The sequence below is a fragment of the Gorilla gorilla genome, chromosome 14 (assembly GCF_029281585.2).
Source record: "Gorilla gorilla gorilla isolate KB3781 chromosome 14, NHGRI_mGorGor1-v2.1_pri, whole genome shotgun sequence".
Classification (NCBI taxonomy): domain Eukaryota; kingdom Metazoa; phylum Chordata; class Mammalia; order Primates; family Hominidae; genus Gorilla; species Gorilla gorilla.
The window spans coordinates 91641267-91653230 of NC_073238.2; the positions used below are offsets into that span (position 1 = coordinate 91641267).

General features: G+C 43.2%; 1 protein-coding gene across 1 annotated transcript; it reads left to right on the plus strand.

Moving 5' to 3' along the window:
- Positions 1-1327: 1327 nt before the first annotated feature.
- Positions 1328-11495, plus strand: ACOD1 (aconitate decarboxylase 1). The gene is made up of 5 exons (XM_004054615.5): positions 1328-1428; positions 5348-5509; positions 6458-6547; positions 8175-8380; positions 9858-11495. Exons 1-5 carry the CDS (start codon positions 1417-1419, stop codon positions 10831-10833), a joined length of 1446 nt encoding a protein of 481 aa, XP_004054663.5. The 5' UTR covers positions 1328-1416; the 3' UTR covers positions 10834-11495.
- The last annotated feature ends 469 nt before the right edge of the window (positions 11496-11964 follow it).

The window sequence follows — 11964 nt, forward strand, 5'->3', positions numbered from 1 at the left end:
TGTCCCAAACTCTTCCCTAATAGGATTGAAATGGAACCTCAAGGCTCATGGAGATTTCCTCCATAATTTAAATGCTGTCTTCTCCAAAGACAAATTCTGCCACCATATCTAGAACAACAGGTTCAGATTCGAAATCACTTGTTTTTGGTACCCACTGTAAGTGCAAACCAATTGGCCAGAAGTAGGCAATCCAGGGGAAGTGGCAATTGCCCAGAGGAGCAGAGTTAATTCCAGGCAAGCCATATCATAGTGATCGATAGTAGGCAAAAAGGCCTGGACAAGCTGTGTTGAAGCAGACTCCAGCAATAGCAGGATGGCAGGGAGGAAGGCACTACATTCCAGAAGCCAGGCAGAGGATCAAGAATCAGAGATGTACAAATATGGAAAGAGCCATTCAGGAATGAGCAAGGGTACAAGCTGGGGAAAAGTTCATTAACCCCCAATGCCCTTCCAGGTTCTTAATCTCAAGTTGCCAGAAACTTCTGGATGGCACATTTGTCTCTAGACAATGGTGACCAACAGGGTGAAGTGGAAGGGGAAAATGGGCGTGTACATTAAATATTGCACATGTCACATTTTACCTAACCGATTTGAGGGCATTTGATTGTTTTTTTTTTTCTTTTTTTTTTTTTTTTGAGACAGGGTCACGCTCTGTCACCCAAGCTGGAGTGCAGTCGTGTGATCATAGCTCATTGCAGCCTCAATTTCCTGGGCTCAAGTGATCCTCCTGCCTCAGCCTCCCAAGTAGTTATGACTGCAGGCACACGCCACCACACCTGGCTATTTTTTTTTTATTTTTATTTTTTGTAGAGGCAAGGTCTTGTTTTGTTGCCCAGGCTGGTCTCAAACTCCTGGCCTCAAGTAATCCTCCCACCTTGGCCTCCCAAAGCACTAGGATTATAGGTGTGAGCCAATGCACCCAGTCATGTTTCCAATTTTTGATCTTATAAGCAAGGGTATGAATTTTGTTTGTGTGCAGGTGGAGTTTTTTCCCAAAAATTTTCCATACATCCATGCTTACTTCCTTAGGATAAATTTTGAGAAGTAGAATACCTAGTTAAAAGAGTGTGACTATTCTTCTAGTATTGACATAAGCTATGTAGGCACAAAAGGCAATCCTAGTTTTACTACAAATTTACTTTTTCTGATGCCTGTGAGTAATCATATGATCACGATTACTGTACATCCTAGCCTCACTGAATTCTTCATCCACGTAAGAGTTAAACAATTCCTTAAAGAGGAAGTTAAAGTGAGTCTAGTCAGGAGGTGTTGAAATGACAGAAATTCTAGGGTTAGAACAAAATGAAAGGAAATGGGTTTGAGAGGAGCGAAGGGTATAAACGCAGTCAGACATCCAGCAAACAAATTACTCCTCTGGTTCACTCCTCCTGAACTGAACCTCTTCTTTACAACGAAATGATGCTCAAGGTATTGTAGCATTTTATGTGACTTACTTAAATTGCTTTTCTAGCAGACTTCTTCCTTCCTCAATTTCTTCAGTTGCCCTCTCCTTTTAAGAACTACCTGCTTCTGCTTTAACTTTTCTTTCAACCTGTGGGCTACCTAATTAACTGCATGGTGGCTTTCATTACTGTTTTACAAATGAGATACATGATTCTATTGTACAAAGTTAGGAAGGGAATGAATCATGACAAGTTCATTGAATTTTAACCCCCTAGTTTTATGTGTCCATTATGACACTGCCAGATTGCATTTCTGTTAATCTATTTACTGTCACCACCTTCTGTATAAGATAAGCTTTTTGAGGCAGGAACCATCCAGTATTGACTTGGCAGTCTTGAGAGCTTAGAACAGTGCTGGACTCATAGTAAGAACTTGTGGGCCGGGCACAGTGGCTCAGGCCTATAATCCCAGCACTTCGGGAGGCCGAGGCGGACGGATCACGAGATCAGGAGAGATTGAGACCATGCTCGCTAACTCGGTAAAACCCGGTCTCTACTAAAAATACAAAAAATTAGCTGGGCGTGGTGGCAGGCGCCCGTAGTCCCAGCTACTCGGGAGGCTGAGGCAGGAGAATGGCGTGAACCCGGGAGGTGGAGCTTGCAGTGCGCCGAGATCGTGTCACTGTACTCCAGCCTGAGCGACAGAGCGAGACTCCGTCTTGGAAAAAAAAAAATTGTGAAATTGATTTGTTCAGTGGCTTTATGTTATTCCTTAACTTAAATCATCACTGTATTTAACTAAACAGAGATGCAAATGCCATGAGAAGGTCAAGCAGATCAGAAGATATTTTGGAAATAGATGAACGCAAGGACCACAGACAGCTGAGCAGCTGTGTGTTTATTCCCCTCACGTTTCATTCCTTCAGGGGCCAGGGACAGCCATGTGTTCTTTGGCACACAGGGTGCTGTTCAGGACTTCCAGAGGATTCCAGGGCTCCACCTTCCTGTATCACCAGCAGCACGGTCTCATATGGATGGATGGTGCAAGTACCTCCAGGGCTCCATGTCACCACCCCACCTCTCCCACTGCTCCCCAGTCTCACATTCCTCCATAAGACACCCCTGGGTCAGATCTAGCCCTGAAGAGATGAATGATCAATCACTACATGCCCCCAGCTGTGGGGTTTGTGGGGGTGAGAAGAGAGGTTTAAAAGAGGTAGTTTTGCTTAGAGTCAGGGATCCAATCAATATTTGAAACTGTTAAGTTTAAACCCTTTCTTCCTCTCTCTTTCTGCCCCTAAAAATATTTTAACTGCAATTTCTAGCAGCGTGAAAATCAACATTATTGTTATTCTTCCACCCTAATCTGAAACCTTTGTGCCACCATCCTTTCTCTCCCAGCCGTCTTCTCTCCTGCTTTCGCCCACCCCATACACCCCTCCACCTTTCTATCAAAGCCCTCAGAGACATAAAAAGTAGCCCATCCTTTTGAAAATGGCAAGTGTTCCTTGACTTGATAAACCTGACTTGAGGCTCTGTAAATGGGACTAGTCAGTGTCCAGGTTGAAGGACGTTCAGCTAGGCATGGGTTCCATCTCTGTAGCTCTGTCCTGGCACTGAGCTCAGTATCAGAGAACCCCAGATACCCCAGGTCCCCTAATCCAATAGCCCCTCACCCTACAGCTAAGATTTAAAAATGAAGTATCTGATGTTGAGAGAGACAAATTAAGTTGTGCAATGATGTAGTAACCAGAACAAGAAAGGGAAGCAATCCAACATTCACTAGGTGGTGAGCAGATAGTGAAACCTGACTTAAGAGTGGATGTTTTTAACTCTACATAATAGATGCTCTCTTGTGAAAATGTGTAGAAAACAAAATAACAGTCTACATATTGAAGAATTTGAATTTTAAAAGAATTGCAGAGTACTCCACTGCTTATGAAATTCAAGTAATCTTACATGTTTTTCTTATCTAGCTTATGGGTAGAAGCAGAATGAGCTTCTCCAGTGGGATGAACACAGACACTTCATATTCAACAAGTTCACACTGAGCCCATCATCATTGCTTGGAAGGCTGCTCCTCTTCCTGTGTTCTCTCTCTTGGCCAATGGCACTGCCATTTCCCCATCCAGAACCTGGGATACTGCAGCAGTCTTTTCACTGCCCCTGTCTACCCCTCTCCAATCCATTCTCTACACAACTGCCTACAGGAATCTTTCCAAAACATTAGTTCTGACCATAACTCTACTTTTCTTAAGACAGCACTTTGGCTCCCCATTGACATCACAGTCTTTAGAGTGATGTAATGTTCATCATTCGGTCATAAGCTGCAAATCCATTCTCCTTCTCACCTCTGTCTCCTGCATGCAACTCCACAGCTGAAGGGAGCCAAACTCCCTCCACTCTCTCACACCTCCCAGCCTTGGCCCTTGCTTCCACTTCTACCTTTACCCTCCATTCTCATCACCCTATACTATTATCTGATGACTACTCTTAAGTTTTCATAACCAGATCAAGTATCGATGTCTCCACCAACAGGGAAGAGCAGGCAGTGGTTCTCAAGTCACATATGTAATTTAAAATTTTCTAGTATTTTAAATTTTAGAAAATGTTTAGAAGAAACTGCTCAATTAATAACATGTTTTATTTACACCATATCCCATATATTATTATGTTGATATCAATATATTGAATTTTTTTTATTAAGATGAGAGGAGTCTCACTCTGTTGCCCAGGCGGGAGTGTGGTGGCATGATCTCAGCTCACTGCAACCTCCGCCTCCCAGGTTCAAGCAATTCTCCCACCTCAGCTTCCTGAGTAGCTGGGATTACAGGTACCCACCACCACACCTGGCTAATTTTTGTATTTTTAGTAGAGATGGGGTTTTGCCACCTTGGCCAGGCTGTTCTTGAACTGCTGACCTCAAGTGATCCATCCGCCTTGGTCTCCCAAAGTGCTGGGATTACGGGCATGAGCCACCACGCCTGGTCAATGAATTGAATATTGATTCAGCATGCAATCAATATTTTTAAATTATTGAGATGCTTTATATCCTTTTTTTCCTACTAAGCTTTCAAAAATCAGTCTTTATTTTACTCTTATGACACATCTCAATTTGCTGCATTTCAAGTGCTCAGTAGCCACATTAGGGAGTCGCTGCCATATTGGACGTAAGAGCACCAGAGCACTTGAGAGCCTCCTAGAGATCCTAATGAAAACAGAATCCTGTGCTATGCTTCCAGAGGTTCCATTTCTGGGGAGAGTCTAATTTTGGTGGTCTAGAGTGGGGACCAGAAATGTTCCTTTTCAGCAAGAACCCCAGGCAGTTCTGAGGTACATGTTCGTCTGACCATTTGGGACTTGATAGCTAGATGCACTGATTGTCGAGTTACACCTATAGGGGTTTATGTTCAGATTCCACCACTTAAAAGCTGTGAAAATTAGTAACTTCAGTTCTCTAGGTCTCAGTCTCCTCACCTGCAAAAATAACTACCTAGAGACTTGTGGGTATTAAAAGGGTAATATATTTGAGACATTCAGCACAGTGCCTGGCAGGTGTCTCGTAATAGCAGCTGTGCACTGCACCTGCAGAAATCTCTATCACACAGACGAGGTGTCCCTTGCATCCTCCTCCCACAACTCTCTGTGCTTCCCTCCACCACCACCCATCACGCAATGCTGTGTCCTGTGCTTGCTATGCTGCCCCTCAACTCGACTGAGGAGATAAACTGGCTGCTGTGTGCTCCCACATTACTCTGCCTCACACATAGTAGGTGCTTAGTACACATCTTTTTTTTTTTCAGAAATTAAACTAAATCTGAGCAACTGGGTTTCTTGTAGTGGAGCAAAACTCTTTATGCAAAAGTGCCTCAAGGTGTCTTATAGAACAGAAGTGTGTAAGTAAAGTGGGGTGTAGCCCTGTCCTAACACTCTTCCCTTTAAAGTCTATCACAGAAAGCTTTGCCACAGCAATCCATGGCTTGAAAGTGGGACACCTGACAGATCGTGTTATTCAGAGGAGCAAGAGGATGATTCTAGACACTCTGGGTGCTGGGTTCCTGGGAACCACTACGGAAGTGTTTCACATAGCCAGCCAATATAGCAAGGTAAGAAGCTCAAGGTCTACATTAGAGATAAAACCCAGTGCATACATATGTGTTACATTTACTCTATACTTCGTTTTATAGACAGCACTTGATGTACATAGCACTGTTCTATATCATTTTTATAATTGCCTATGTTCCATTATCTGAGTTTTAATAGTCATCCATATTCTTTACTAAGTCACTGTCTTAAAACCATACACAGTGAGGCACAGTGGCTCATATCTGTTATCCCAGCACTACCAGAGGCCAAGGTGGGCAGACGGTTTGAGCCTAGGAATTTGAGACCAGCCTTGGCAACATGGCAAAGACCCATTTCTACAAAAACAAAAAACATAAAAATTAGCCAGGTGTGATAGCACACGCCTATAGTCCCAGCTACTCGGGAGGCTGAGAGGTGGGAGGATCACTTGAGCCTGAGAGGTTGGGGTTGTAGTAAGTCAAGATCATGCCACTGCACTCCAGCCAAGGCAACAGAGCATGACCTTGTCTTAAAAACAAACAAACAAATAAACAGAAAAAAATATGCTAATAATATCTCACAGTTTATTATTATTATTCTCTGGAGAAAAGCCTGGCCAAGTACTCTGAGCAGAGTGGGGATGTACGTGAGCGCTCCTGCTCTCCCTAGGGTGTATTAGAGATAAACAGTTAGTCCATCTTCCCTGGTATTTACCCCAAGGAGTAAATAAGAGTAACTTCAGATGTGCTTCCTTGGAGCACTTCCGGATCATGATCTAGGATCAAGCAACGACATCTCCTCCCCTTTTCACAGGGGAGAGCTGTGTATTCTACAAGGATGAGAGGTATTCAATGACTAAGGCTTCTATCTGTGGCAAAGGTTCAAGTAAGAACTATGAATAATGCCTCCAAAGATGAAGAATAACTCTTGAAATGGTGACTTGGTATACTGTATTCACACTATCACTGGTTGATTTGCTTTTGTTCCAGATCTACAGTTCCAACATATCCAGCACTGTTTGGGGTCAGCCAGACATCAGGCTCCCGCCCACATATGCTGCTTTTGTGAACGGTGTGGCTGTAAGGAGGTTTTCACATCTTTTCAACTATTAGATAATCATAATAATTTTAGAGTCAGGAAATATCTCAGAAATTGCCCAAATTCTATATTTTACAGATGAAAGAACTGAAAGTCAGACAGATAAAGTGGCTTACCCTCTCTCCTATGTAGTAATTCAGTTTTCATGTTTTTACAGTAAATTGATGCTTTTCAAACAGATTGTGTAGCAGAGGAAAGAAGATGGAAGGATTTAGATAAAAACACCCTAAGGTATCCCAATTCAAAACCTTGAATATAAATAGCAAAAACATATAAAACCCATATCCAGACCTAATATCTTCTGTTTTTCCTGTTGTGGGGCCAGTTTCTCTCGAGTAATGTGTTCTTTATTCATTCACTCATTCATCCATTCAACAGATAGCTATTGAGAAAGGAACAATGGCCTTATAGTGTCTGTATTTTCTGAACCAAAAATCTGTACTTCTCATCTGACAGATGATTTTTATGCTTTTTCTGTGTGTCACGGGAAATACTCTACAAGATGTAACTTGGAAACAGACATGTTGGGATTTCCGAGATATTTTTATGATTTATGGGTACAATAGCTCAGGAGATTGAAAGTTAAAGCCAATGGTGCATTCCAAAGCAATGTCCTGAAAGCAGTGGGAAATGCACCAGTGACAGCAAATAGATATAAAAATCTATTTTTAAATGAACTTCTGGATATTACTGTTTTAATATAAAGAAAAAGAAAATGGCTAGGAGAAAGAGGAATAAGATCTTAAAGCAGAAAATAATGATTTTTAAAATATATAGCTGAAAAGTTAATCTGAGTTTGAGAGTTCTTGTGCTATTCTTACAACTTCTCTAAAAGTTTGAAATTATTTCATAATAAAAAGGTACAAAAACATACGGCCTCATATGGAATAAATGACATTAAACTTGCAGTGCAACTTATTTAAAGGGTGGAGGAGGAATTGCCAGCCACCTGATTCTGCAGCTTTGTTTTTAAAGGGGAATATAGATCTTTCCAGGGGCCACGGCAGAGGGAGCTCAGGCCACCAGGGCAAGACCCAAGCTCCTTGGGGCTCACAAGCTGCTCTCCAAGGTACTCCCTTCCTCTGGCAGAGGAACAGCATTTCCCAGTGCCCGGCCATGTGATTAATAATCACAGCCAGGCCAGGTGTGGTGGCTCACGCCTGTAATCCTAGCACTTTGGGAGGCTGAGGCGGGCGGATAACGAGGTCAGGAGTTCAAGACCACCCTGGCCAACATAGTGAAACTCCGTCTCTACTAAAAATACAAAAATTAGCCAGGTGCGGTGGTGGGCACCTGTTATCCCAGCTGCTCCAGAGGCTGAGGCAGGAGAATTGCTTGAACCCAGGAGGCGGAGGTTGCAGTGAGCCAGGATCATGCCACTGCACTCCAGCCTAGGTGACAGAGCAAGACTCTGTCTCAAAAAAAAAAAAAAAAAAGAAAAAGAAAAAAAATCACAGACATTTCTCAGATTTTCTTTTCTGAGAATCAGATCAAAAGAATCTCACATAAAACAAGGTTATTACTAAACTAAGTCCTTAGTGGTCCAAAAGCCATTGCATTAAGGGAAAATTTAAGGCTTTTTGTTGCTGTTTGTGTCTGTTTATACAGATTCACTCCATGGATTTTGATGACACGTGGCACCCTGCCACCCACCCTTCTGGGGCTGTCCTTCCTGTCCTCACAGCTTTAGCAGAAGCCCTGCCAAGGAGTCCAAAGTTTTCTGGCCTTGACCTGCTGCTGGCTTTCAATGTTGGTATTGAAGTGCAAGGCCGATTACTGCATTTCGCCAAGGAGGCCAATGACATACCAAAGAGGTATGGAGAGAATTTGCCCCATCAAAAGGTAGTCACATCCCCTTCATCTATCAATCATTATCTCCGTAGAGCTTTCTGACTTAGAGGCCGGTTCAGAGGAAGATGTTAACATTAGCACAGGTAGATAAGTCAATACACCAGTCACATACGAAACCCTCTATCCACATTTAAAGAAGTGACTTCAAGAGTGCAACCTGGACCGTGAGATAAATTGGGCCTCTCGTTGCAAGGTGATTCATGTCATTCTGGCATTCATGGGTGTACTGAGTATTCCTTATTTCATTCTCAAAGCAGAATCTATTCTGAGACTAGCTAGCGTCCCTCAGACTAATGAGGACATTCAGAATATCCTTACTCTGACTGTTCATCCTGCAGATAAAAAATGGTCAAATGTCGGCCACATCATATGGCTCAGTCTCAGATTTATGTTGCCACTTGCTCCAGCCTGCCAGGAGAGAAGTAAATTGAAATACTAGGTAGTGAAGTTTCAGTTTCTTCAAGGCCCACAATTCTCACAGTGACTTAGATGAGATCAATAGCTGTTGCCTTTCTGGCAATAATTGTAATGGTACCATTTATAAAGAACTCACTATGTGCTATGCACTATTGTAAACATGTTAATTTATTCAAAGCTCCTAAAACTCTAAGAGGTAGACGTTATTATTATCACCATTTTATTTTATTTTTTGAGATGGAGTCTCGCTCTGTTGCCAGGCTGGAGTGCAGTGGTGTAATCTTGGCTCACTGCAACCTCCGCCTCCCGGGTTCAAGTGATTCTCCTGCCTCAGCCTCCCAAGTAGCTGGGACTACAGGCATGCACCACCATGCCCAGCTAATTTTTGTATTTTTAGTAGAGACGGGGTTTCATCATGTTGGCCAGGATGGTCTCGAGCTCTTGACCTTGTGATCTGCCTGCCTCGGCCTCCCAAAGTGCTGGGATTACAGGCGTGAGACATCGTGCCCGGCCTTATTATTATTATTTTTATTATTATATTTTTTTGAGACAGTCTCACTCTGTCACCTAGGCTGGAGTGCAGCAGCATGATCTCAGCTCACTGCAGCGTCTGCCTCCCAGGTTCAAGGGAGTCTCCTGCCTCAGTCTCCCAAGTAGCTGGGACTGCAGGCACCCACCACCAGATCCGGCAAATTTTTGTATTTTTAGTAGAGTCAGTGTTTTGCCATGTTGGCCAACCTAGTCTCAAACTCCTGACCTCAGATGACCCTCCCACCTTGGCCTCCCAAAGTCCTGGGATTACAGGCATGAACCACCACACCTGGCCTATCACCATTTTGTGTAAGAAAAAATCTACAGAGAAGTTGAATAATTTTCCCCAGATCATGTAGCTAATAAAGTAATGGAGCTGAGATCTGAACCCAGACAGTGTGACTCCATTATCAATGTTCTTGATGACTACGCTATCCTGCCTCCTGGTGGTTATGGTTTGTACATCTCCAACTCTGCTTCTTTGCTTTTCAGATTCCATCCCCCTTCCGTGGTAGGAACGTTGGGTAGTGCTGCTGCTGCATCCAAGTTTTTAGGACTTAGCTCGACAAAGTGCCGAGAAGCTCTGGCCATTGCTGTTTCCCATGCTGGGGCACCCATGGCCAATGCTGCCACCCAGACCAAGCCCCTCCACATTGGCAATGCTGCCAAGCATGGGATAGAAGCTGCATTTTTGGCAATGTTGGGTCTCCAAGGAAACAAGCAGGTCTTGGACTTGGAGGCAGGATTTGGGGCCTTTTATGCCAACTATTCCCCAAAAGTCCTTCCAAGCCTAGCTTCCTACAGTTGGCTGCTGGACCAGCAGGACGTGGCCTTTAAGCGTTTTCCTGCACATTTATCTACCCACTGGGTGGCAGACGCAGCTGCATCTGTGAGAAAGCACCTTGTAGCAGAGAGAGCCCTGCTTCCAACTGACTACATTAAGAGAATTGTGCTCAGGATACCAAATGTCCAGTATGTAAACAGGCCCTTTCCAGTTTCGGAGCATGAAGCCCGTCATTCATTCCAGTATGTGGCCTGTGCCATGTTGCTTGATGGTGGCATCACTGTCCCCTCATTCCATGAATGCCAGATCAACAGGCCACAGGTGAGAGAGCTGCTCAGTAAGGTGGAGCTGGAATACCCTCCGGACAACTTGCCAAGCTTCAACACACTGTACTGTGAAATAAGTGTCACCCTCAAGGATGGAGCCACCTTTACAGATCGCTCTGATACCTTCTATGGGCACTGGAGAAAACCACTGAGCCAGGAGGACCTAGAGGAAAAGTTCAGAGCCAATGCCTCCAAGATGCTGTCCTGGGACACAGTGGAAAGCCTTATAAAGACAGTCAAAAATCTAGAAGACCTAGAAGACTGTTCTGTGTTAACTATACTTCTCAAAGGACCCTCTCCACCAGAGGTAGCTTCAAACTCTCCAGCACGTAATAATTCTATCACAAATCTCTCCTGAGGCTTACCAACATCTAAATGACTTTGCATTTGGGGAGATTCAATGATTTGGTTTGTAAAGCAAGGGTCTGCTGCTTGGTTTTCCCAGGAAAAATGAACCAAGATGGAGAGAGTCCAGAAACAGAACTACATATATCTGGAAGGAGCCTTCTCCTGTAAATTTTGCAGGACAGTTCCACTTACCTAAATCAAGATGAAACACACACAAAAAAATGAGTTTGTAAGCATTCACAAGGGTGAAATTCAACTCACCTGTGATTTACTTATAAAATTAATCTCTTCATAGGAATTATGTGTGGACTTCATGAGCCTCAAGGTTTTAGAGGGATGTGAACCTGCATGTATATTTTCTGACAGTGGAGAGGGCTCTGATGCATTGTGTTACCAAGAGATCTCCTAGACCATGGCTTATTACCAAGCCCTCCACAGTGCAAGGGGTGCTACTGGGGAATGGGTGGGTTTAAATCCTGCCTCTGCCATTTACTAGATGTAGCCTTGAGCATGTTACCATTAGCCCTCTGCCTCAGTTTCCCTATTTGTCAAGCAGAAGTAAAAAGCAGTCTGGAAAAATCACATTTTGGCTCTAGAACCCACGGTCTTAAGCACTACAATATATCACCTTTCAGTATAAAAATATTTGAATCAGAGTTGCAATAAAGAATGAAAAGGAAAAAAGAGAAGTAAATACGTGAGTAATTATATAAATACTAAACTGTATTAAAATAATAGAAGTGTCATGGGGGTTAAAAATGCAACACTAACAATCATAGTTAATGTGTTACAAATCCCTGGTATTGTTCAATAAAAGGGCAACCTATTAACTCTAGATGTTGAATAATAAGTATGCTGTATTAGTCCGTTCTCATGCTGCTATAATGAACCGCCCAAGACTGGGTAATTTATAAAGGAAAGAGGTTTAATTGACTCACAGTTCCACATGACAGAGGAGGCCTCAAGAAACTTAGAATCATGCCAGAAGGAGAAGCAAACACGTCCTTCTTCATATGATGGCAGGAAGGAGAAGTGCTGAGCAGAAGGCAGGAAAGCTCCCTGTAAACCGTCAGATTTCAGGAGCACTTACTATCATAAGAATAGCAGCATGAAAGTAACTGGCACCATGGTTCAATTACCT